At 43.8% G+C, this 27,710-nt stretch overlaps 1 protein-coding gene across 2 annotated transcripts in view; it reads left to right on the top strand.

The window, feature by feature from the left end:
- Window positions 1-27,710, top strand: part of SPIDR (scaffold protein involved in DNA repair) — a 353,174-nt gene that overhangs the window by 4,828 nt on the left and 320,636 nt on the right. For both annotated transcript variants that reach the window (XM_074987198.1, XM_074987197.1), the window contains exons 2-5: window positions 7,534-7,689; window positions 10,475-10,553; window positions 13,547-13,732; window positions 18,624-18,790. In XM_074987198.1, the coding sequence (XP_074843299.1) occupies window positions 7,534-7,689; window positions 10,475-10,553; window positions 13,547-13,732; window positions 18,624-18,790 (588 nt within the window). The remainder of the gene's footprint in view (window positions 1-7,533; window positions 7,690-10,474; window positions 10,554-13,546; window positions 13,733-18,623; window positions 18,791-27,710) is intronic.

Here is a 27,710-nt window from a genome sequence, read left to right as displayed (position 1 = left end):
AAATATCTGTTTCTGCCTTTTCCTACTTCACTGTTTGTTTTTATCATCTATATTTAGCAGTGGGTCTGTATGTGACCTAGGATCTTTCTTGTTGCTAATATGTTTGACAATATAGTGCCTTACTATCTTTGCTGGCCGTTGATATTTAATTTATTCCTTATCTGTTATGTACATTTTTAACTTGTATTCATCACCATTCTTTTTTTTTCCCATTCGGTATGTATACTTTTTTGGTCTTATTGACACTTCCACATCTCATTTTAATCACGCTGGTTTCTTGCCCAGAATTTTTTTTTTTTTTTTGGTCTGTGGGATCATGGGGTTTTGAATATTTGGTAGGATATTTGCCTTGAAACAGGTGAGTATAATCCAGCTGCTCTCATCTGGCAATGATATTCACAACTCTATTGTTTGGTGAGATGAGAGCATTTTTCTCTAGAAATCTCTAGGTGCAGTGGTATTTATAATTTATGAAAAATAATCTGCACTTAGAGTTTCATTGTTCTAGGTAAAGATGTGATTGCTGAACCAAGAATTATACCATCTTAAGATCCATTTTCTGCATTTCAAAATGAGCGTGCGGAATACTGAAACCATGTGGAGCTCAGCTGATTTCAGTGGGTATCTGTACTGCTTCAGAGTACTGGTCTACCATCCATGGTGTCCTTTCTCCAGCTAAGTTAACTACTGCAAAGAAAGGAAAACATATTTCTGCTTTTTTTCCTGCAAAAGTTTACTTAGTGACTTTGACCTCTTTATCTACTGCGCCTTCGCAGGCAGTAGGTTATCACAGCTCTCGTTGGCTTCCTGTTGCCATTCACAGCCAATGGAAACAGAAGGAACAGCACTTCACTTTCCTGCTTCTCCCATTGGACACAACTGGCAGTTTGTAGCCAATAAGAATTGCGAGTACCTGATACCTGCAGAGCTGCAGGTAAATATAGCGTGGTGGCCTGCCAGGGACTAATCCTGGTGGACCACCACTTTTTATTTGTCCAACCCTGTTCCACGTGGATTACACAAAAGGATGGATAACGAGTCCACTTAAAGAAATGACAGTGCAGCCTTTGACTTCAGTAGAAGGAAAAATACCAGAGACTAAATCTAATGCCTTCCTGAATTGAAGGCAAGAAACGTTTTCCATCAAAGTGAGCCATCGAACATAAACACCTTATTTCTTCATGTAAGACTTCAGAGGCCAACTTTTGTCTTGCAAGTTCTGTGTGATGTACTGATTTTTTAACATACTTTTTGACCTGCAATAAAATATGATTTTATGAGGCATGCATTAGGAGTCTTTTTAATTTAACTCTCTTGAGCCTGATTCAGCGACTTTTCATACCAGATGTTTTGTTTCTCCATGCATAACATTCACAAATTATGCAAGATGTTGTTCATGTGTCCAATTTTCATGCCAGACAAAGAATAATTGTATTGAAATCTAGTGACTGAAGAATAAGAGAATTCACTGTTGCTGCTGTATTTCTTTTGGGAACAATGTGTCCTCAGGATTAGTTTTGTGACAAATATTTAGAATGAGGTGAAAATAGGGAGAAATGGACCTCTTAAATTACTATTTTACTACTCCTTTGTTTTCAGTGGTCTTAAAGGATGAATCAGCTGGGGCAGGAGGAGGGGGAGAAATAAAACCATTAAAATTTCCCCATCCTCTATGTAGATATCTTGGGCGGCAGGTTTCTGAGGTCTTAGGAACTACATAGCTTTACTCTAATGTTACAAGTCATTGCAATAACTTGTAGCAAGACACTAGTATAGATAGGACAGTATGATCTTAATCTACATGAGCTGTTCAGGATCAGCCCTACCATAGATGGCACTATGACTAGATTGCAATAAAGGACAATGACGGACCTGGATCAGCTGACAGGCTCATGGGGCTCAGTATGCAGCACTGTCCAGTTGCAATGCGGACACTTGGACTTAGACTTGGAGGCCCTGCAAGAGGTCTCAGAACATGGTCCCAGACCCAAATGACTGCACTGCCGTTTTATAACTCTTCAGCCCTGGCCCAAGTCATCTGACCGAGGCCAACCGGGCTGTATCTTACATCTTTTGTTGGTATGTAGACCTATCCTAAGTCAAGATATCTGTCTACTGACACATGTTAAAACTGCAACTTGCCTTCTCCATGTTAGCGTGTGTGTTTTCAGAACCAGTCTTTTCTTCCTAGTGTAGATGGGGCCTCTGCATACAGCTTAACTGCCTTTCTGGAGAGAGGAATATGATTTATAAAATAGTCTTTACCCTGCATAGTCTCCTTTTAGCACGCTACTCCCAACTCAAACATAAAGTTTCAGTCCTACCACCATTCCCCTATTCTCTTGTTTTCACAGCTTCTCTTCTCCATAGTATTTTTATTTCCTTCCCCCGTGCTACACATCAGATGAAAGCATATGGCTTGTGTGTGCCAAGACATTTTAATAGCAAGCAGTGTCTCTCTCTCTGGTTTTATAAGAAGCCCCATAAACATACTAATAGAAATGGATTAAGACTGCTGTTTTACAAAACCCTTCTTGGCTTTTGTCTTTAATCTGTCGTTAAAAACAAACAAAAAAAACAGTTAAGTGTAAATCCATCTTCAGCAACAGAAATTTTAGAGTAACTGCATTTTGATTCCCCATGATTACCCTTTAATTACCAGAAACCATCAGGACTACAAAAGCAAAGCTTTCCCCCAGTTATACATGATCTTCACCACCCAGCAACTGGAAGAAAAATGTGAACAAAACCAAGCCTTATACATGAGTGTCATTGACCTGACTAAAGCATTCGACTCAGTCAACCATAGCACTCTGTGGACCATCCTTTCAAAGATTGGCTGCACCAAAAAAATTCATTAGCATCTTGAGGCTGCTTCACAACAACATGACTGCCACAGTATTGCATAATGATGGATCTGAAAGCGGCCTCTTTGAGGTCGAAACAGGAGTCAAACAAGGATGCCCCATCATTGTTCGGCATCTTCATCACCATGACCCTTTCTTTACTTCTCCGATGACAAGCTTCCGGATGGCATGAAGATTGTTTATGGAATGAATAGGAAGCTTTTCAATCTCAGGAGACTGAAGGCTAAAAGCAAGACTTCCACAAATTCCATCGTGGAACTTCAGTATGCTGATGACAACATGGTTACTGCTCATTTCCCTGCAGCCGTTCAAACCATCTTAAGTGCCTTCTCTGAAGCATACAAGAATCTTGGCCTCATGCTGAACATAGAAAAAACTCAAGTTGCTCCACCAACCCTCACTGACAGGACAATCTCCTGTACCTTCTGTTGAAGTCAGTGGAGAATTGCTGGAAAATGTAGAACACTTCCCATACTTTGGAAGTTATCTTTCCACTAGAGTTGACACTGAGGAGGAAATCCAGCATCATCTGAGCTGTGCAAGTTCTGCTTTTGCCCGCTTGAGGCAAAGGGTCTTTGAGAACCTGGCCATCTATCCCAAGACAAAGCTCCTTGTGTACCATGCAGTGATTGTTCCAACGCTACTGTATGCATATGAAACCCGGACAACATACAAGTGTCATTTGAAGGCACTTGAACAATATTATCAACACTGCCTCAGGAGAATCCTAAATATCTCTTTGGAGGATAGGTGCATGAATACTAGTGCACTGGAACAGTAGAATATGCCTAGCATTGAAGACATTCTCATTTATCAACAACTTTGTTGTACTGGTCACGTAGTTTGGATGTCTGCTTAGCCCCTCCAAAAACAGATTCTGATTTCTGAGTTAGAGGAAGAACATAGGAGCATTGGGTGGCACTGGATGCAATATAAGGACATGCCGAAGGCGCACGTGAAAAGGTGCAGCATCAGTGTTGATGCTTGGGAGAACCTTGCCCAAGACCGTCCCTAGTGGAGAACAGTAATCTATGGGGGGTGGTGCAATATGAGAGGCCCCATTGCAGTGCAGATGAGGAGAGGTGAAGAAGAAGAAAAGAACATCGAAAACTGCCTGGCACCCCTCCAACAGCTGCTAACACCTGCCGCTTCTGTAATAACATCTGTGGCTCCAGAGGTGGGCTGGTCAGCCATCAATGGACTCACAAATAGGAGGGTGACATGAAGACGTCCTACTCATTATCAAGTGTCTGCCGAGAGAGATTCATTTACATGTTTAAAGAGCTGTGAAAATAAATTCCTCTTAACTATAAAGGAGCGTTTTTAACATTGAAAGCAACAATTAAATATATTCGCTTTAAGGCGCACATGACTGAGAAAAGCAGCACAACTGCATCCTACGTAAATCATGTGCACATTAGGAAATCAAATTTCCACTCCTGGAAGCCTTAATGTAGACAGGGGTCTGGGGTGATTCTGTTTTGAAGCATTATCATAAAAAACTAGAAAATGTGGTTACCTAGGAAATCAGAATGAACTTAGTTTAAACTTCCTGTTGCTGAAGATGAGAATTTTTATTTGGTAATAAAAAACAAAAAAACAAAGCTCCCCCTCAAGAAATTACTTTGTTTGTCTTTTAAAAAGTACTGTCACAAAGAGATGATTTCTTGCTATTCACTGGCCAACACCAGTACTGTGATGATGCATGCAGTTTGAATTTGCAGGCGCTTATGAATTAGGATGGCTATTCTAGGCAATGCACAATATAAACCAATATGATGTGTTGTTAAATCAACATGATACTATCTTCAAACAAAGCTAAGCCAAACTGATTTAAGGTAAACTGCACAGCTTCTGTGTGTAGAGGAGCGTCTGCTATATGTGTCATGCCATGTTGCTGTCTGGTTACCTTAAAAGTGAAATCCTTGGATCTGGTTGCTGGTGATGCTCAGCAGTGCTATGGTCTTTCAGTTACTGGTCTCTCTCATTTTGAGCTAGGTGTCCTAGGGAGCAAATGAAAGCAGTGAGTCTATCTGATTTAAGAGTAGTAGTGACTGACTGTTCAGTTCTTGTTCTGAACCCAAGAGTCTTTCAACCAAGTATTGAGATTTGAATGTATAAAATGAAGGGAATCAACAGGGCCATGATAAAGCCTAGTGGATCTTTTTATATCTCATAGGCTACGTCTACACTAGCCAAAAACTTTGAAATGGCCATGCAAATGGCCATTTCGAAGTTTACTAATGAAGCGCTGAAATACATATTCAGCACCTCATTAGCATGCAGGCGGCTGCGGCACTTCAAAATTGACGTGGCTCACTGCTGCGCAGCTCGTCCAGACAGAGCTTCTTTTCGAAAGGACCCCGACTACTTCGAAATGCTCTTATCCTATGAGCAGATAGGAATAAGGAGACTTCAGAGTAGCTGGGGTCCTTTCAAAAAGGAGCCCTGTCTGGATGAGCCGCGTGGTGGCGAGCCGCGTCAATTTCAAAGTGCTGCGGCCTCTCACATGCTAATGAGGCGCTGAATATGTATTTCAGCACTTCATTAGTAAACTTCAAAATGGCCATTTGCATGGCCATTTTGAAGTTTTTGGCTAGTGTAGACATGGCCATATATATGGTTTTTTTTTCCCCCCGTTCTCTTCTGCTGGGTGGTGAAGTGATGAAGGGTCTTGGCCTTCTGTCCTTGATGTAAATTTGAGTTTTGCATTTAAATTAATGGAAGCCGTCCCATAATAAAAAAGGGCAGCATTTTATGGGCTTCATGTTATCCTTATCAATGTGGGTTGTCCTAATTGTGGGTTGAAGGCTTGGGCCCTGTATCGCTCTTGCTGGGTCCATAAAGATCTTGAGCAGGAGGATTGATCACTGTGGGATTCCACATGTGAAGACCGGAGAAGGAGGTGCAGGAATGTATCATGATGGAATGAATTATAGGGTGAGAAGTCCGAGGCATCTTGAGGTGGGGGCTTAGAACAGAGTCGTGTGTATGCCTGCTCAGCTTATAACCGTTAGGGCTTTGCACTCTATCGTGGCTCCCTGTTTAGAACCTGGACACAGTGAAAGTTTTGCTCCACATCTTCAAACCTTTCTGTAGAATTACCGGTGGGGACCTATTCATTTGAATGAGAGTGATCTTATGCGGCAGCTTCCTTCTGTGTAAGTCAGCAGCTTCAGACAGAAACCTTATGGGTTGCAGTCTCAGCAAATCTGGAACTTGCTTCTACAAAGTGTCAGGATCAACATTTCCTCTTAATTTTCCCTGTGCAGGTGTGGAATCAATGTTTTGTGCACCGGTAGGGAGGTAGTGTATGGTTGAGGTGCGGTGGAGGGGTTAGAGTACGGCAGGGGGCTCAGGGCTGGGGCAATGTGTTTGGGGGCGAGTGGGCTTTTGGGTGGGGCCTAGGATGAGGGATTTTGGGGTACAGGTTACCTGGGGGTAACGGTGGGGTGAAGGGACACACCTGAGCCCTCTTTTCCTGCAGCATCACCTGTGCTGGGAGGGAGCAGTGCCTCTGCCTGCTCAAGTAGCCCTGGGGTAGAGAAGAAGCATCTCTTCACCACTGCCAGGGATGTTTCCACCAATATGCCACATAGGCAGCTGTGTAGGGCAACATGTATTTTGGGAAACCAAATTGCCCCAAATTCCGTAGCTCCCTAGGCACTTGTATACTGAGTATGGAGCAACCTTGGCTCCAGCTTCCAGCCCCAATCCCTGGCTGCCCCCTCCCACTCCACATGTGGTGTCTAGGAATGCTGTCCCTTGGGGGATGCAGAGCCGGAGGCAGCCTCCCAGCTCTGGCACCTCTCTGCCCCTACTTCACCCCTGCCCCACCTGTTTCTGCCCCTGCTCTGCCCTTGCCCTGTCCCAACTACACTTGTTCCCCCAGATCTCCCTCCCCGTACATGTGTCTCAGGATACTAGTGGGGGCTTGATGCCAACAGCAGGGGTTGGAACACATGCACACACACACCCTGCCCCACACTGTCCAGAGGCAGCGTGAAGCAGAGTAACCTGGTTCCAGCCTGCTCTATTTTGCCAGCTCCCACCCTTGTCACTCAGCTTTCCTCTACCAGTGAATGGCTGGCTGGGAGCTGGACAGCGGAGCAGTCTGGGGCGCAGTGACTCTGTTTCCTGACATCAGTGGGTGTGGGCACAACCTCTGCTGCCTTTTTTCTTTTTCTTTTAACTTTTTAAGAAGTAGCTAGTAATGGAGAAGCTACCATGGCCCTTGATGAATTATTCCAATGATTAGTTACCCTTACTGTCCTGGTTCAGTCTGAATTTGTCTAGTTTCAAAACCAGTGCACTGGCTGTGAGTAGATCTTTGTCTGATAGACTGAAAAGCCCATTACCAAATACTTGTTCCCCTGTATTACTTGCAACTCATCAAGGTACCTGTTAACCTTTTCTTTGTTGAGATAAACAGGTTGAGCTCCTTGAGTCATTCACACTTAAGGCATATTTCCTAATACTTTAGTCATTCTCCTGGCTCTTTTCTGAATCCCTCCAATTTATTGAGGAGAAATTACAATTACTTACTAAGTATTCAAATCAAAGTTGTGACCCAGATTAATTAGTGGTGATCCAGATTAACTTTTATTGTACTTAAAAATAAATATGAATGGTCAATAGTTTAATGGATTTACAATTTTCTTTGTAGAGGAAACGAGCATGGGATGCTGAATGTACATCTTTTCCAGATGAGATACCTCTAGGGTTGAGGAGAGCAAATGCTGGGACAGCAGTGGCTATTTCTTCCATTTCCAGCGCATGGCGTAGGTGCGGTGATGGATTTCAGAGCACTTCTATGCTTGAGGTAAAATCTTGGTTTACCTGTGGTATAGGCTAGAGATGCAAACTGATAGGGCTTTCCACCTAAATTAGCTCTTTATGCACAATCCAGAAGTAACAACCTACAGTTTATAGCAAATGTACAACAGACCCTTGAGGCTTTAATGTGGCTCATAGTTCATCTCCCAAAATTTCCATCAGTTGAAATGTTTTGATTGTCTTTCATCTCTTCCCTCAGTGCTTGCTTATGTTGTCAGTTGTCTTCCTGCTTTTGGAATACCACTTGAAAGTTGTGTCAACAAATGGAAAACAAGACTGCACAGGAATTGGTGTTCATTCCTTAGTGTGTTTTTCTCTGTGTGTGATGTTATCGTAGACTTTTCTTGTCCAGGACCTATCATCTGGGAAGATATTGAGCATCTCCAAACTATATTTATAGTAACCAAAATAATTTAATCTGTGCTTAGGATGTGATACAGCAGCTGTCTTAACGTTCACAGCAATGCTGATTTCAGGTGGTATTTCAGTTTTGTGTCTTACTCCAGTGTTTCCCAATTTTTTTTTTTTGGCCACAGAACCCTTTTAAACTCAAAAGAGCTTGGTGGAACCCCATTCCCAGTCTTTATCCCCATTGGTCTTCCAACCCTCCCCCCATTTCCAGGCTTTATCCACCTCAGGCCCCACCCCAATCTGCTCCACTTATCTCAAGCTTTACCCCCCTTCCCACAAACCCACCTTCCCATCCCCAGGCGTAACCTCTCTCAGCCTCAAACTGGTCCCAGGACTAACCCATCAGTGGCGTTAGCTAGGGAGTCTATGCTGGCCAGCCAGGTGCACCCAGTGGAAGGAAGGCTGGCATGGTGGTGTTCCACTGGTGGGGATGAGCTGAGCCATGCCCACCAGTGGGGTGTGGCTGCTCGGGTAGCAGAGCGAGTGAGGGGCTCTCTGCAGCTCCCTGCCCTGTTGCCACTGAAATAATGGAACTAAATTCAGTTGGTTTAATGTCCAGATCCCTCCTGTTGCCCTGCCGGCCCTTAAACCAATTACATTTAATTTTACCATTTCATTGGTGGCAGGGCAGGGAGCCACAGAGGAGTCAGCTATTGTAATGGAATTTTCTTGCAGAACCCTTATTTTAACTTCGTCAAACACCATTTGGGGGACACTATATTATTCAAAATGGCATTTGCAGCACTTTTACTTCCAATATCTCACTGGGACGTTTGTTCCATTCTGGCTGAGGCTGAAGGGATGCTCTTTGCCGCATTGCCAGCCGTGCGTCATATTGCACTTAGTTCTTCCTCTGGAGTCTCTTACTAAAGGACGAGCCAGATCCATTTGTGCATGGTTTGTGAGATTTTATATGAGTAAAGTCAGCACAACTGTATGCTCTTTCCCTGCCCTGTTGAATATGTTAAGGATAATATTTTCCATTCTTCAGCCTGCCCTCCCACTTTGGAATTAGGGTGAAATCATTGTCTGCCTCTATCTCCTTCTGTTCCCCCAGTAAAACGTAACATCAGTGCTTTCGGCAGAGAGAATGGGTATTTTCGTTACTCAGAGCAGTGATTTGGCTGTTCTGATGGTTTAACACCTTGGGAGAGTACAAGGCAATCAGAATCAGAAAAAAAAAACTGCTTAATGTATAATGATTTAATGGAAAATAAATCTTACTGACTTTGAAAGTGAGCTGGCATATTAATGGGAATAAATAACAGAATAGTGCTAAGCCAGGTGTCAGCAACGTTTCCGAGGAGGAGTGGCGAAATTTGACCTTTTGACCTGTATGGTAGTCCAAGTGCCGGTGATGTTTTTTGAAATCACTAATAGTTGTACATACAGCAGCTTCATTTATGAATAAATGAAGCCCACCAGTGATACGCATGTCAGTTTGCTCTAATTCTTATGAATAATGCACCAAAACCACACAGTTTATAATTAGGGCTTCAGAGCAATGAGGTTAAAGATCAACAGCAAGAAAAACATTAATTTGCTTTTGAATACAAGTCTCCTAGTGCCTAGTGGGGGCTCTGGCCCAACCCTGTGGAGAGGTCTCCGGGAAGGGGGGCTCCGGCCCCAGCCCCACCCTGCGGAGAGAGCTCTGGGGTGGAGATGGTGTTCTGGCCCTGGTGCCATGGAGGAGATTCTCGGGGGGGTGCCGGGGGCTCTGACCCTGCACCACACGAGGCCCCCTGACTCCAGCCCTGTGCCCTTGTGGGAGATCTGGGGGATGGCAGGGGGGCCCGTGGTAGGGCCTCTGGCCCTGGCCCCTTGTCCCAGCGGGGTGGCTCCATGTGGAGGCTCTGGCCCCCAGGCCTGCACTGGGAACTCTGGTATGGGGACCCCATAGCATGGGCTCTGGCAGCATGGTGGGGGCCTCTGGCTCCATGTCATTGTAGGGACCCCTGGCTCCAGCCCTGCGTCCTGGTAGGGGCTCCAGGGGAATAGGGAAACCCTGCGATAGGGGGTCCGGCGCTGTGTCCTAGCAAAGGCTTCTGGCTCTAGCCCTGTGCCAAGGCAGGGGGTCCACAGCAGGGGCTCCGGTCCTGGCCCTGTGCCATGGCAGGGCTCCCGCCTCAGTCCCACCCCCTCCAATGCTGCATGGGAGAGGAGGGGTGGGGCTGGAGCCCCCACCGCATGCAGCTCTAAATCGGCTGGCATGCGGAGAGCTGCACATATGCTGAGGGTTGCTGAACCCTGTTCTAAGCAATAGGTACAGCCTTGTATGTTGCAGTGACTACGACCTTGTTCCTTCAATCTATGATGTGTGTGTGTGTGTATAAGAAATAATGTAAGTTTTTGTCATACAGATGTCAGAATCTTTTGAAGAGAAGTCTAAAGTTAACAAGTGTCTTGGACTACTGCTTACTTCTGCTGAAGGCACACCAGGTATATTGTCACTATTTCACATTAGCATTGTACAAGAGATTAGCCATTTGCATTGCCCACATACTTTTTTTTTCAGTTCTTACCTGTGACCACAGCTGCTGACATAGTCTGTACAGACAGCAGGTGGTAGCTAGAAGAAATAGAATTGAACCTATCTGAGGCTTTGTCAACGCTCAGAGCATTAAAGCACTGCTGTGGCAGCACTTTGAACTTGACGGTGTGGTTGCAGCTGCAGTGGGGGAGAGAACTCTGCAAGCACCCTACATAAACCACCTCCATGAGGGAGCATATTTACACAGGCACTTGACGGTGCTATAACTTGCTGTGCTTGGGGAGTGTGTGTGTTTTCATGCCACAGAGCAAGAAAGTTGCAGTGCACTGACTTAGGAGCATAGGCAAGCACTGGCTTTACATCTAGATATCTGCTCTCCCTCTCTTCTGATCTCCAGGCAGAGCTCCTGAAGGGAGGTTGGAATGTCAGCCCCTGCTTTTGCCTGCGCAGAAGGAGCTTTGCTTGTGCTATACAGTCATATTCTGCCGGGGCAGCATTTTTAAAGTGTTTTCACAGTTCATACATTTCACATTTTAAGGTTATTTTTTTAAGATCAGGGAGTTGCATGCTCCACTCAGAGACAAATAAGTAAGGTGTGTAAAGATGGAATGGGGAGTGGAGAAAAGGACAGCAGCAGCACTGCTACTTTCACGGCCATTTTCTTTTGTGTGAGGACACCTAGGATAGCAGCATGGAGCAACAACTATTGTGATGGGAATTGCAAAAATAGATGCAACCAGAATAGCAAATTTTTAAGGGATGATTTCACCTTATAGTTCAAACACAGCCTGGATACAATGTGAAGTTCTAATTTGCATATACTTGGTGTGAACGGTTCACACCTGGGCCCAGGTGGCCTAGTGGCTAGGCCCCCTGGCCAGGGCCTGTTGGGTGGGTCCGCAGCCCCCACCCAAGCATTTATGGGTTGAGTTTGGGGCGTGGCCACAAGAATCTAGTTCCCCCTTTTGGCAGGAGTGGGGTTCCCTAGGGAGGGGCTCCTGCTCCCCTCAGTACCTGGGGGAGGGTCCTGGGCTGTGCCCTCCGGCAGCTAACCCTGTGGCAGCTCTGACCTGGGGCCTCTTGCCTCAGAGCCAGGTCCTGCCTCTTCACTGGTCAGCCTCAAACTGAGCTGGCTTCTCTCCCTTTATATCCCTCCAGGCATGACACTGGCTGCAGGTGAACCAGGCCTGATTGGGCTAACGGGCCTTGTTTAACCCCTGCCTTGCCTGGCCTCCCTCTCACCCTCCTACACTTGGCAATACATTTTATGTCAAAAAAGCCCTAAATGATTTGTAGACTTAATTTAAGAAGGTAATTAGCAATGGATGAAATGCTGTTATTTCTGGTATATTAGTTTTACTCTGTACTCTTCTAAGAATTAGATATTGGGTTTGGATTAAAAAGTAAAGAACAATGCTGTATCCAGGTGACACTTCAGGGAGAGCTAAATTATGATTCCAGGAGATGGAGTTTGATCATATGGCTAGTGATAGGACTGCATTCATGTACAAAGAACACTGAGATTGTTAGTGACCACGAGTGGCTGGGGTTTCAGTGCTCAATGTGCTCCTCACCACCTTTCTGGGACCGTACCTGCTCTGAGGGTCGAGTGTCTGCAATTGAATCGGGAGCGCCCCGGAAGGTGTTTCCTGACATTCTGTAACCCCACTTCACTTGTGAGATCTGTCAGGGCTCTGTCACATATTAGTGTGTCAGTCTGTTCTTGTACCAGAGAGGTAGCCGTGTTAGTCAGTGTCTTCAAAAACAACAAGAAGTCCTGTGGCACCTTATAGACTAACAGATATTTTGGAGCACAAGCTTTTGTGGGCAAAGACCGGCTTCATCAGAATCATGAGAGTCTATTCTTAAATGCTGTGGTTTACACTCTTCAGTCAAACTCACTCTCATAGAGGTCTTCTCAGTTTCTCCAACCATCCAGGCTCTCTTCCCTACTGTGCACCTCCAAGGGTAAGGGGACTTTGATTGGTAATCTATTGCTGCCAACTCTTTCTGTGTTTCTTCACAAGAGTTTGAAACCCACCACAAGATTTTCAGGCTCTCTTGAGGTGTGTCATTTCTACCGCTTTGCCTCCAGTCCTGCCTTTGTCTGTCCATCTGCCTCACGGGTTTGGCTGCCTCTGAGGTCCATGATTTTAAAAATAAGTAAGATAATGGACATCTCTTCTCCATTCTGTCTTGGAGTTCAAAATTACATTTTGTCATTTGTTTGAAAGGAATCTGCATCTCTGATTTTCCTCTGTCCTCCATGGCCCAATTTCTGCGATTTCTCTAATTTTTCTCCCTCCTCCACTGCCCAATGGATTTTTCAGAATGAGAAATCACTTGAAAGTGGAAGGAAATAAAATATCTCCTTTGCTTGTGTCTGCCTTCTCTGTAAACTGACATTTATTGTGCTACTCAGCTGTAACCCTCTTCTTTTATATGCATTAATACAAATGGGTAAAAGGTATTTTGGTGGGTGGCGGGGTTGTAAATTACCTTACATATTTAAAAGTAATGAAGAACTGATTTTGCTATGAGGCTTTAAATATCCAAAATGTCTTTGCAAAGGTGGAGTCTGCAGATGATAGTATGATAATTAGCAGGGGAGGGTATCAAGATTTTCTAGTGCTGGCTGTCGTATTGATTTGTTCTGTGGTCTTGGACAAGTCTGGTGACTGCTCTGCCCCATCTTTTCCTTCTGTAAATGGAAATGTTAATGCTGACCTTGCATAGTTGAAATAAAGATATAAAGTGTTAAGTAGTAAATGCTATAATGTTTTAGTATAAAGTGTGAGTACTCAAATAGTTGTACCAGATATGGGAAGGCAGTACACGATTTATTTCGGCTCAGAGAGCATGCTAGTTCAGTTTTCAATTCACTAGTTTGGTTTAGAAACACATTGATTTGATAGTTACATTGTCTCATGCTCTTTGATAGGTGTTTCTACTGCTGAGAACTCAGAGGACCTTGCAGACATAGTGTGGAGCTCTAGTGGCAGTGACTTGTCAGATGATGAGAATAAAGTATCAATTTCAGGGTTGTACAACCCAAAGAATCATGGTTCCAAAGCACACACAACTTACAGCAAGCGTAACTTACTCTCAGAAGACAGGAGTAGTGAAGGTGAGTTCAAATATTTTGTAAGCGTTTTTTGGGAAGAAATCCTGCATTTGCTGAATTTTAAATATTTTTTGAGGAAATAATTTGAAGTGATTGCAAAATGTTACAGCCCTGATCCGCTCCACTTGAATTTGGTGGGAAAACTCCCTCTAACTTCTGTGGGAGCCATAATGGACCCTAAACAGCATTAGCAAAAGTGGATTATACACAAACAAGTATAAAGTGTGGGATGAAGGGTGGAAGGAATGGTGAGGGATAATAGTATCACACACAAATAAAACTATTTGTAGCATATGGAAATATGATGACCTACTCATAGGATGGTTTAACCAATTCTATTGTCGATGTTGTTAATGGAGTTGTAAACCACCAGGCCTTCCGCCCCCAAACAACCAGTGGTGCTGCTCCCTACTCCTGGATAGTGGTTGTGTCCCTGCAGGTACTATTGGATTGGGAGGGGACAAAGTGGTACTTCCTGTGCCTATCTCATGACTCATGCCTAGACTTCCACGTGGAATATTTTTCCTGCATTTGTGCACATCTGATATTTTTATCAGTGTTCGTTGCTCACCTCTGTGCACAGTTCACCTATAGTACAGCATAGTTCTTTGAGAGTCTGGTCCAGTGAAAGATTTTCTCCCTGACTTAACATTTTCTGTTGATTTATTCCTTGTCTCTTCCCACCATGTCTAAAAAAAGACAAAACTGTAATAAAGAAAAAAATGCTTTGTCCACAAATTTATAACTATTCATTTACATATTAACAACCAGACCAGGGTTGATCTGAATGAACTCATGCACTACTCTTGCATATTTTTCTCTGATCCACGTTATTTATAGGTGGAGAGCCAAAGGTAATGATATAAATATCTAAAAATTTCCATTGTTTATACACTACTGTAAAGTATCAGGTACTTAACTGTAAATGTACATGGTGAGGTTATGCTTGAGTGTCACCATTGGCACACTATTTGGAAAAGAAGAGAAGGTTACTCTCAGCTTGTGCAGAAATTGTGGTTCTTTGAGATATGTGTCCTTAATGGGTGCTTCATCACCTGCCATCCTTCCCTTCTGCTTTGAACTGTTCTTGTTAAACACACAGATAAGGTAAACTTCCTGAAGTCCTTCTTTGTGCAACACTATGGGCTACAAAGTTTTTGGGAGTAAGGGAACTTCGAAGTTCGGCAGGTACTTTGAAGGGCCTGTGGCCACACTGCCTAAGAACATAAGAATGGCCATACTGGGTCAGACCAAAGGTCCATCCAGCCCAGCATCCCATCTGCCGACGGTGGCCAATGCCAGGTGCCCCAGAGAAGGAGAACAGAAGACAATGATCAAGTGATTTATCTCCTGCCATCCATCTCCTGCCCTTGTTCTGAAGGCTAGGGCACCATACTTTATCCCTGGCTAATAGCCATTTATGGACCTAACCTGCAAAAATTTATCGAGCTCTTTTTTAAACCCTAATAGAGTCCTGGCCTTCACAGCCTCCTCCGGCAAGGAGTTCCACAGGTTGACTGTTGAATGCCTCTCGGTGCTTTGAAGTTAGCAACTTTGAAGTTCCTGCAGCAGGCATTATGCAATTGAGATGCTGCATACATAGCACAGCACCTCCTTAGCCTCCTCTGATCGGACTGATTACCATGCCCCTTCAAAGAAGTGGGGTAGTGTAGACAAGCCCTCTATGTGCTTGGAACATGGCAAGAGGGTATATAGAGCATGGGATGGAGGTAAATTGTCTCTGCTAATGGAAAATCCCTGATCACAGGCTTGAGAGGCGCACATGCACCTCCGATGGAGCACCCATGGTGGGAGGCTCATCTCAAAGAACCACTGTGGCTGCACAAAGTGAATGACATCATTTCTTAATTTTTACATAGTACTATCAACACTACTGAGAAGACCTACTTTCCTCCACCAGTTCAGATACCAGTTTGTGGTCTGCCTTACACTGATTGAGGTCAAGAACCTTTAGTATCTAATTTTGTAAACTTTCTTCAGTTCTTGATGTCCCTCAACAACTCCCATGTCTCCAGACATCAGTGTGAAGAGAATACTCCTACCTCAGTCTGCTTTCTCATACATGTGTACATACATACATGCTTTCTTACATAGTTTTCAGCTTCAACCAGTTCCACACCCTTATTTGTTCTAACCATTCTTCTTCTTTTTGACCATCTCCACAGATTTAAAACTTCATGTGAACTTTCTTCACAGACAACGGTGTCTTTACTGTCTCTCCTTTCTGTCTGTGCTTTCTTGAATGGAGCTAAAAGTGTGTTTATATGCTCTGCAAGCAAGACAAGATCCTTCGGCTCAGGAGTTTATAGTCTCAGGTCTGGTCTTGCACCTGAAACATAAACTGATTAAGATGTGTCCCTCCGGGGGTGTGAAATATTCACTCCTTAGCTGCGTCTACACGTGCACGCTACTTCGAAGTAGCGGCACCAACTTCGAAATAGCGCCCGTCGCGTCTACACGCGTCAGGCGCTATTTCGAAGTTAACTTCGACGTTAGGCGGCGAGACGTCGAAGTCGCTAACCTCATGAGGAGATAGGAATAGCGCCCTACTTCGACGTTCAACGTCGAAGTAGGGACCGTGTAGACGATCCGCGTCCCGCAACGTCGAAATTGCTGGGTCCTCCATGGCGGCCATCAGCTGGGGGGTTGAGAGATGCTCTCTCTCCAGCCCCTGCGGGGCTCTATGGTCACCGTGGGCAGCAGCCCTTAGCCCAGGGCTTCTGTGGCAGCTGGGGATCTATGCTGCAGGCACAGGGTCTGCAACCAGTTGTCAGCTCTGTGTATCTTGTGTTGTTTAGTGCAACTGTGTCTGGGAGGGACCCTTTAAGGGAGCGGCTGGCTGTTGAGTCTGCCCTGTGACCCTGTCTGCAGCTGTGCCTGGCATCCCTATTTCGAAGTGTGCTACTTTGACGTGTAGACGTTCCCTCGCTGCGCCTATTTCGATGTTGGGCTGAGCAACGTCGAAGTTGAACATCGACGTTGCTGGCCCTGGAGGACGTGTAGACGTTATTCATCGAAATAGACTATTTCGATGTTGGCTGCACGTGTAGACATAGCCCTTGAGTGTCATAGTTAAGCTTAGCTAATCCCCAATGTAGATACCGTTAGGTCGATGGAAGAATTCCACTAACCTAGCTACTGCATCTTGGTGGGTAGGGGTGAGGGTGGATTACCTGCAGGTACAGAAAAGCTCCTTCCACTAGTGTAGCAAGTATCTACAATGAAGGGGGGGACTTTTTTGGGGTGGGGGCCAGTGAGCCACAAAAAAAAAAAAAGCAGTTGGGGCCACACACACGTGAGAAGGGAAAAAAAAAAGCCTCGCTGACCTGGATCCCAAATGAGAGAGGCTGTGTCTACACTTGGCTAAAATTTCGAAAGGGACATGAGAATACTAACGAGGCACTGAAATGAATATTGAGTGCCTTATTAGCATGCTGCTGGCTGCAGCTGATAGGAATAAGAGGATTTTGACGTTTGTGGGGTCCTTTCGAAAGGGCCGCGTGTAAACAAGCCATGCGCGATTGAAACGTGGCACTTTTGAACTGCCACGGTCAGCAGAATGCTAATATTCATTTCAGTGCCTCATTAGTATTCTTTGATTTGACCATTAGCATGACCCTTTTGAAATTTCGGCCAAGTGTAGACACAGCCAAGGAGGGGAGAAAAAAAAAACAACTTACAGGTGTGGCCGCTGACTGAGCAGCAGGAAAAAGAAGACACTCGTCTCACTCCCTTAAGCTCCAGCCCTCATGGTGGGGCAGGAGGTGTTGAGGCTCGGGGTTTACCACAGGTCTGGATTCACTTTCTTGGGGGCCTCTAGACTCTTGGATGAGGCCAGATATGAGAGGTTCACTAGGTGCTAGGGGGTAGGGGTAGGAGGAAAGGTTCAAGCATGGGCTAGGGATAGAGGTGTGGGGTCTGGGCAGGAGATAAGGTACAGGATTGGGGTGGGTGAGGAGGGGGGCTGAGGGTGTGGGTTTGGGATCTGGATGGAGGGGAGGAAGGGTGCAGGAGCAGGGGGTGGTGGTGGGGTCTGGGTAGGAGATTGGGGTCTGGGAGGGAGTAAGAAGGAGGCAGAGGATTGGGGCACTGCCCAGCTCTGTGCATTGCAGGGAAACAGAGCTTAAAAATGGCAACGTATCCAGGTGTAGGAAGAGTGTGAGGGCTTGGGTAAGCCCTGAGTACAAACTGACCCAGATGCCTTGCATACATACCCAGCTGGGTTGCTAGCCAGTGCTATCACAAGCTATGCTTCCACTTTGGTGTGTTTAATTCAAAGGGAGTTAGCATGTCTGTCTCCCTAGGCTAGAGCCCACTGCTAGCTACAATGTAGATGTACCTGTAATCTTGTTGCTGTAGTTTGCGTTCTTTTTTGGACAAGAGACCAACCTTGTATTTTTGATTCATCAACTGTCTTTTTGTTTTAAATCTCTGATAAGGACTTATTTTTCTGCTTTATTGCTCACTCAAACTTGTGGAAAATGTAATTTGATTGTAATGTAATCATAATAATTAAAAACCTACTACCTACTGAGAAAATACTAGGCTTTGTAACCAGGTTGCAAATAGAAATAGCTTGTTGAGATTCACCTCCACAAATTTAACATTTCCCTGGTATTTTATTTTATAACTGTTTTATTTAGCTCTGCAAAGTATATTAGAATACAACTTTTTATGGAAGATGCTACCAAAGTTGTTTGGTGTATAATGGAAAGACTATCAGTTTGACTGTATAGAGAATAATATCACTTACATTTTTGAATTGGACATTATTTTAACATCATGTTTACCATCATTGTTGAATTCATATTGCTGAAAAACATATGGACTCGTTAAGAAAAAAGTGTTTAATTTTAACAAATGCTTTATCAAGGTGAACCACAGTTCATCGACTGGGAAAAGGACAGTGATCTTGGAGGCAGAGATGATGAACATAGTGGCTCAGGACAAGATGACAGTACATTGGACATATCAGACACTGATTCCTGGGCAAGCAGTAATTCTCTGCTTGTTGAAGAGAAGGAAGATGAACTTCCTAAGGTGAGAAAATGTTTCTGTTTAAAAAAACAAAACTGAACATAACTGTACAGCATGCTAAGGTTTGGAAGGGGGCTTGAACTGGTGCTGCTCGTGAGGGGGCTGGGGATGTTGAACCAGAGCTGCGCGTGGGGGATTTAAACCAGGGTAGGAGGATGGAAACGGGGCTGCGTGCGAGGGGTTTAAATTGGAGCCGTGCGGGGGAGGGGGGTTAAACTGAGGGGGAGGGGTGGTGAGCCAGAGCCAGGGTTGGGAGTGGCAGGTGAGCCAGAGCCATGCGCATGGGCGGTGAGATGGCAGGGGGTGTTGAACAGGGACCAGGGAGGTTGAGTCGGAGTTGTGCCTAAGGGGTGGTGAGCTAGACCCAGAGGCAGGGGTTGGGGGTGAGCAGGAGCTATGTGCGGGTGGTGAGTGGAGCTGGGGGGAGGGCTGAGCCCAGGCTGTGCAAAGTCAGTAGGGTTGAGCCAGGATGCATGGAGTGAATTAAGCACAACTAGAAAGCACGCTACAGGGTTTACAATAGGAATCAGGGTCAGGCACGAAGAGCAGTGTTGCGTACTCTGAGACCTTACTGTATACCCACACCTAAATACCATGTTCAATTCTGATTGCACTGTCCCTAAAAAGCAGGGTATGTTCATTTAAATCAAGGTGATTCAAATTATTGATTTAAATTGACAAGAAAAAATCACTGATTTAAATCAAGTTACCAAAAAAGCTAGGAGTGGCTGCGCTTAGTGTGCACTTAATTTTGGTGTGAGCCCCATTAAACTCTCTGGCACTTTTCTTAGTGGTATTTTCTAAACATAGTTAACTGATTAAACAAGCCATAAGGATTAGTTAAACTGAACCTTTTTTTTTTTTTTTAATCTAACAACATCCAACATCACAAACAGCTTGGGAATTTACTTGTAAAATCACACTTACACCCAAAGTCTAGGAAGGAGTTTTCAAGAACGATGCATTGCAAAGTGAGTTATTTAAGTTACTAACCAGTTCATCCACTCAACCATATTTATATAATTTTATCCCAATGAACAGTTTTTCTAATGATGCTTCATCCTTGCAGCTAGGCCTTGCATTATCTTCTTTCTTTGCTTAGACTTGACACATTTTTCCTTTTTTACCCATGGACCAAATCTCTTCAAAATACTCCCAGCTACTAGAAGCCATTATGGTTTTTCTCTGGCAAAAGTGTATGGGAATATAGGAAGCTGTGTGTCTGCTGAATAATGTCTTCTCTTTCTCTTTCCAGTCCACTCCACTGTTCCTGTCTATGATGCCTCTGTCCTTTCTTATATACTGTCTGTCGGTCTGTCTTAAGACAATGTTTTCACTAACTCCTCTGCTGTGTTTGGCCAAGGGCTACCACCATGTAAGCCCAGAACAAAAATAATCCTATCAAGCTAGAAGACAGGATGCTGGGTGTCAATGCAGTACTGGTCTGATCTAGTAACAGAGAGGGAGCCGTGCTAGTATTGAGTCTGTTCTGGTCTGGCTATGGTCTGCAGAAGTGGGTCTGTCCCACGAAAGCTCACCGAATAAATTATTTTGCTAGTCTTTAAAGTGCTACTTGTCTGCTTTTTGGTCGGATCTATTATGGCTGTTCTTAACACAATGGTTACCTGTTGCCTGCCACAGAATTATTCTTATGTACAAGTTTTACGAACATTGTCTCTAAGTGTTGCATTGCCTCAGTTTTAAATTTTTGGGTGCTCCAAATCTTTGACTAGTGGGTGCCAACATGATTTTTGTGCTATGGCTGGGAAATTAGATGGTACTTGCTTTACACAAATGCTGTTTGCATGCAGAAAGAACTTGATGTTCAGAATTGTATTCATAAAAACAAGATTTTATATTTTAGGGGGTGCAAGGAGTAAATATTAGAAATTACTTCATTCCATGTCAAAATTCATACTGTACAAATGTATTCTCAGAATTTCCAGTAGAGGGCGCCAAAAACTAATGGTTCAGTTTTGCTTTTCAGCAAATTACTTAGAAATTATAAAGAGAACTGGATTTAGAACAGTATACTCTTACGTTATTCAACATACTTAATGTAGTGTAGAGGTAATTAAACAATGGGCATATTAAATTGTCCAAAAGGGGTTTGTAGTGGTTGTGTGTGTGTGTGTGTGTGGTTTTGTTTTGGTTTTGGTATGATGGTTTCAGATATCGGCATCAAATCTGACATATGGGTAAACTTAAGATAGGATCTGCTCGTTTTTCCTTTTGTCTAAAATGACACTATACTTGTAATTATAATTATAACTAAAGGGTGAAAACCAATGGGCCCAGCTAAATTGTGAAGCAAGTAGAGGCACTTCACTTACATTGGCAGAATTGCAACTATTTTTAGAAGACTGAATCTGGCTAAGACTATGAAAAGGATCCTTTTTGAAAATGAGGGTATGTCTTTGCTATGAACCAGATTGACAGGGCAGTGAATTACCCAGTGGGTGGTTAGTTAATCACGTCTAGAATAGATGCAATGAGTTGACCACTGATTGCTGTTTACTCCAATACTCCACCTGAACAAAAAGAGTTAGGGGAGTCAACAGGAGAGTTTTTTCTCTTGACCTAATGCAGTGTAGACCCCGTGGTAAATAGATCTAAGTTTTATGTTGATTTGAGTTACAATATTAATGTAACTCAAAATGCGTAGCTTAGATTCACCTGTCCCTGCAGCATAGACCTGCCCTAACGGTTCTGTTTCCAGTGGATGGCTCAGGAGTGGGGTAGTCACTGCCTAATAACAATATTTGAATAATTCATCAGACACATTCTGGTGACTAATATCTGCTTCTGGCTAGTAGGTTAAAGAGAAGGGTAGAGGCGCTCCATTTTCAATACTTTGGAGAAAAGCCTGGCTTCCCCACACCCTCTGCTGTGAAGGGGAAGATACAGGGTTTTCCACAGCTCTCTGTGCCTGAAAGATGCTTGTTGTACCATCGCAGTTTCTCTCTTTGTATTTGTCTCTGACTGGTGTATGTTATGAGGTCTCCAGCTTATCTCTTCTAGATCCTGTAAACAGGAAGGAGCCTTTCCCCCCTGCAGCAGTCCAAGAATTTGAGCTGCAGCCTGAGCCCAAATATCTACAGTTGTTGTTAAGCAGCCCCATAATCAAAGCCCTGTAGACTTGTCTACATTACCATAGAGCCATTCTAGACAATGCTGTTTGTTTTATCTACAGAAATGGCTTATGCTAGTATCTCCCAGTGTCTGTTCTGATAGCTCTGCTGGGTATTTTGATTTCTGGGGCCATGCAGGCATGTGCCCCTCTCCTTTCAAAGCTCCAGGAAGTATCTGACAGTGGAGTGTGCTGCCTCATTTTGGGAACAGAGAGTATGTTGTTGGAATGCTTCTGTTCTGCCCTGCACTGAGAACACAACAGCAGGCACACTGCCATCACAGAGCCAGGCAGGGGCGAGATTCCTCAACGTGGAGAGCTCATAGAGCTACTCAGAATGCCACTCCCAGCAGCAGAGGAAGCTGTGGGAAAACTTAGGGGAAATCTCAAGATACACAGTGATCAGCTCCAACTTCCCACAACAACACACAACATCCCCAAGGTGCATTGCTCATACTGTTGATGATGGTGTCCCTACTGTGAACGTGATGTGTTGACAAAGCAAGATTGAACACCCATTTGCAGTTTTTGCTTTGTCGGCTTTTGGGGTTGACATAAGTTTTGTTGACAAAACTTGGTGGAGTATATAAGGCCTGAATCAGCAGCCATGGAGCAGTTCTGGGTTTTTAATTTCTGTGTAGACATACCTCTCTACCCTTTCTTTCACCCTCCAGTTTAAGGTTTTTGACCCTCTTTCAGTTTCTCTGGTGCCTACATTTGTTGTTGTTTTCCCAAACAGCAGCAGCAATAAGGCATTTAAATATGATTCCTGGTAATTTCACTGCTACCCACAGGGCTGAGTAGCAACAGTGACACAGACAAGTTTGGTATTCATTGGTTCTGCTGTTAGACGAAACCATAAACAATAGTGGGGACATTAAAACTGCCTATATGTAGAGATTTGTACTGCTTTTGGTTGGTTCCTTTTCCTTTTGAAAGGCTGTCTTCACAATCATAATGGCTAGAAGTGCTTTTTTCTTCTTCTTCCAGTAGAAACTTAAATTTTGTACAACTTGATGGCTTGGGACTTCATATTATCGTGAAATAATTTCCATCTCTGCATTGGCAAGTACATTTTTCATGCTCAGCCAACTAGTAATCTTGTTACTTCCCCTGAAATCAAGTGAAAACTGATAGGCAGATAAGATTTACATAATCTGTAAATAAATTGAGTTAAATGATTTAATGTCTTCTGTAGCTCTATCAGATCATTTCCCGAGTCTGACCAACGGAGGGAGAAAAGCCTTCCTCCAGATCTTTTACCATTCATGCCAGGTTAAGAGTCAATGGGTGACAGGTTCAAGTACATTCTCTCCTTTACACCTTCTTGAAAGCCCCATCAGGAATCCAGGGCCATGTAAATACACAATGAACTCTCTGCATGTGGAAAATCACATTTAAGGAAGTTTAAAGGAACTCAGGAGGCCTCGATGGTAGAGTTGGAATGACGTGCCCCATGCCCACGTTGTACAATCCCAAGAAAACACACTTGCAGTTTATCTATATGTGACAGATGCGCCACTTTCATTGTCCCACTGTAGCTAAAGTGATACAGCTCCTTCTATCACAGCATGACTTGCTGTTTATAACAGCATAGCTTTTTCTTGAGGAAAAGGGAATCAGATATACCAGTATAAAACATCTTTTATCATGGTATGACGGTGTTCATGCTCGGGATTGTACCAGAGTAACCATATTGCAGTAAATAAAAATTACAGCTTTAACCAAAATAGTTTATACTCATACAAAAATTGTGTGTACACCAGGACTCAGAGAGTTCCTTTATAGTTTTCCTGCTATCAGAGCTCCCTTCTGTGTAAGTTTCCGTGGAAGGAGTGAGTCTGGGCTATGCCTTATACACGCATCCCTCGTTTAATGAGTACTTTCCTTACGAGTACTCGCTAAAACGAGGGACACACATACTTACCATTGTTCACTATGCGAGTGAACTTCGCCTGCGTATATGAGCCAGCCCCCAGGTCCCTGGAGGGGGTGTGGGGAGACCTGCAGCTGAAGTGGAGTTGGCTGCGGTCCTGGACGAGGCGTGGAGAGACCCACAGCCCCGCGGCTGGCTCAGCTTCAGCTGCAGAGTCCCTGGCCAGGGTGGGGGGAGGGAGAGCCACAGCCTTGTCCGGCCCACTCCCAACACTCCACCTGTGGCAACTCCCCGCGCACCTCCCCGCCCTGCCCAGTCCCAACATTTATCCCAGCCCACAGCTCCCTGTGCAACCCCCCAGTCCACTCCCAACACCCACCCCATCCCGTTCCGAATCCCCCAGCCCGCTGGATTCCACGCAGGTACCTCTGCTGCAGTCAGAAGGAGCAAGCCGCCACCTCCTGCACCTGAGCTGCCTGCAGGGTTTAACCCTCCCTCCCGCTCATGACCCGAAACTTCCCCCAGCCTTTAACCCCCCTCCCCTCCCAACTGCAGGTTCACTTACCTTTCAAAAGCAGCCCCACATGCTGCCCCTCCAAGCACTTGGAGCCAATCAGAGAGTTTTACATGTATTTTAACAGGAATTTAGTGTCCCTCTTATGAGTTTTCGCCTACGAGCCGAAAGTTGGGAACGAGTTGTGCTCATATAGTGATGGATGAGTGTACTTGGGATTTACTTTTCTTCATATGCCAGCTTCCAGTGTTAAATATCTTCTTATAGCTCTGGCATATTTCACCATGCTATGCAATATTTCAGAATTGTAACCCTGTAGGGATAATTCAGGGCAAATCATTTGAGTAATAAAAAAGAACTGAGACCATGAAAGAGTTGTTTGCTATATGAAAGCATTTTCTACAGGGTGAATCTTTTTAAAAAGGCCTGTTAATTTACTGGGCTATCACTGTAAAAGGGGCAAGCATTTGCAATACAATATTTACTAATAATGGATTGTCTGCATCGTTAGAAAATGTGCGTGAAATTTATTTTCTACTACTTAGACCTATGCTATACTCCATTAGGTGTTAAATGGTTAATAATACTGTCAGAATATATTTATTGCAATAGTTATCCATTTGTGCAGTCTGCTAGACCTCTCATTTTCTGGGCCATTTTAAGAGATGAGTAAATGAGACTGATGCCCTCCTTGATACACGAATAAATTGAATTTGAAAAAATAATTCTCTCTGGGGTGTACTGCAGATCTGTTTTTTGAAAAGTAAAAAAAGGGGGATGAGGACTTAAACTAAAATGTACTAGCTGGATGTATTACACCAGGGTCCACAGTTTTTACTTATGTGTAAGCCCTGTACTTAAAAAACACAGGGTAGGATTTTCTGAGTTGCATAACACTGACCTAACTTTGCTCAGTCTTGTTAACTTCAGTAGGTGCAGAATTAGGTCGACACATACACTTTTGAAATTTCCACCCAGAAGGGAGGTGTGTGTGTGTGTGGATGTGCGTGTTTTGTTTTCTTTCGTTATTGGGAGTGAGGGAGAGACGAGGGATGGAAAAGACATGCTGCTTTTTGTTTACACACACACACACACACACACACACACACACACACACACAGAGCCAACAAGAAACATACAAAAAGCCTTCTGTCTATAACTGGCTTGATTTTTGCTTAAGAAAACGAAGAACTGACAATACTGATGGGGCGTGGCCCTCAAAATGGTTTTCTCCAAGAGTTTCCAAAGGGGTGAGGAGTCACGAGAAATCTTTTCCTTTTGAGATTTTGGGGTTTGCAGTTATGGGTACCTCCTTTCCAGTATGCTTTCAAGAAGGGCTGTATTCCCCTCTGCACATGTCCAGGAACACATTTCACTGCATTACAAATAGTGGTTTGAGTGACCCTATCAGAATGTGGCCTTTGCTAAAGGCCTCCTTGCAGAGATAAAAGTCCTAATGTAATAAAAAAATTAATCTCATACATATTTTAAATGTTAAATATTTTCATTCCTGGGGATTAAGCAGAATCTAATGTTCACATCAGATTTCATGCCTCCTGCCATGTTGCCTCCCACACCAGGAACTGCCTCTCTCCAGCCATGCCAAATGGCCTCCTTTTCTTCTTTCAGATCCCTTCCAGCACACTTTCCTGTGAAGTCTGTAGGATTAATCCTGCTAAAGTAGCTGAATGCTGTTCATACTAAAATATGTAACAATGTCTGCCTCACTTCAAGCCTGGATACTCCTCTGATTTCCTATGTGTTTTTAAACTCTGCATTGTATGAGTCTGTTGTGTGGCCAGACTTGATCATTTTTTGTGACTAGTCCCATTAAGGCCAGGGGAATTTAATTACTTGAAGGAAGTGAGGAAAATTTGGCCCCTAAATTGTAAATTGCTTGTAGCAGGATCATATCTTTCTCTGTATGTGCTATGCAGAATAACTAAGGCTTAATAATTATTTAAGACAGACCCTTTGTTGGAAAAACACATAGCAGGCAGGCTTAATAAGTTTATCTTTAAAGAACATCTAAACTGGATTCAAAAGAGCCCAGGAGAAAAGCCAACTATAAAATTTGGATTAGAAAGTTTTTCTCAAAGGAATAAATAGAAATTGCTACCAGATCCCGAATGGGAATCTTGTTCCAGGAGGCTGTTTCCTAAACTAGATCATCCTCAGGTTTTAAATGTTTCAGTCTTCACTGAAATGGCTCATTATTAATGTTCCAAAAGCCCTCCTGCTTCAAGGGCTTCAAATGATTTAGGTAGTATAGAATATACTGTTCTGTGCAATTGTCCTCCTTTAGTGAAGAATATTGTGAAGTTCTTCCAAGTACACACCTTCAAGTAGCATCTGAGGCTTTCTGACCTTCCAGGAGTAGGGCTATAAGTGAGTCAATAATTGATACACTAGTTTATTGCTGCCTCAATAACGTAAGTAAAAATGATGAAAGGGAGTTGTAGAAGTGTAGCAAGTGCTTAGCTTTCCATCTTCCTTTCTTTTTCTCTGTCCTGGCCTTGCGTGATTTTACATCTTAAATGAAATCCCAAAAATATCCCTTGAAGACGAGCAATATCTTGAGCAGCAAGTCATACAAGTAGTGTACATATAAGTAGGCCTGTCTCTTTTTTTTTTTTTTTTTTGTTCTCATCCTCTTGCACCACTGTATTCTTCTACCTATAACATTAAAGTTGAATCTGGCATCCTTCTTGTGCAATGGAGTTTAAAATAGGTTAATTTGGAACATTGAATCATACCATCAAATGGAATATGTGTTACCAGGTCAGAACGATGACTTAACATTGATAAAAGATTATGTATTGCTGCGAGCATTTATTTTGTCACCCGTGATGCTTGTATCTGGGCACATTACAAAACATAAGTTTAGACATGTTAATGATCATAATGAGAGACCAGATATCCCATTCTCCTCCTGCCTGTAGCTAATCCTGCTGCCAGGAATTTAGTCAGTTGGGATGCCCTGGACAAAGGGGTGTATCTTGCAGCTATTCCTGAAAGCATGTTTTTGCAAATACTAAATTTCAGTTATGAACCCACTATTCAAAGCTCTGGCTCCAGAAAAACAAATACAAAAATGCGAACCAGCTTATTAGAAACTCTTACACAATACTTACAAAGAACTGCTTATCTGTGGACAAACTGGGTCTTTGACTGCAGCTCACATTGAGTAGGCCTGCTGTTAAAATCTGTTGGGCAGTAGGCATCAGATCAATAAGGGTGTGTCTACACGGGAGCCCACCATCGAAAGAGCAAAATCAAAATTCAGAAATCGATATACCGTCTTCCGAAAGAACGTGACCACATGGCAAAGGCGGATCACAGTTCCAACCCACTCTTTCGAAGACCCTGTCCCATTATTTCGACAGAGTGCGTCCACACGTGT

The sequence above is a fragment of the Carettochelys insculpta genome, chromosome 2 (assembly GCF_033958435.1).
Source record: "Carettochelys insculpta isolate YL-2023 chromosome 2, ASM3395843v1, whole genome shotgun sequence".
Lineage (NCBI taxonomy): Eukaryota > Metazoa > Chordata > Testudines > Carettochelyidae > Carettochelys > Carettochelys insculpta.
This window is presented reverse-complemented; position numbering and strand designations above follow the sequence as displayed.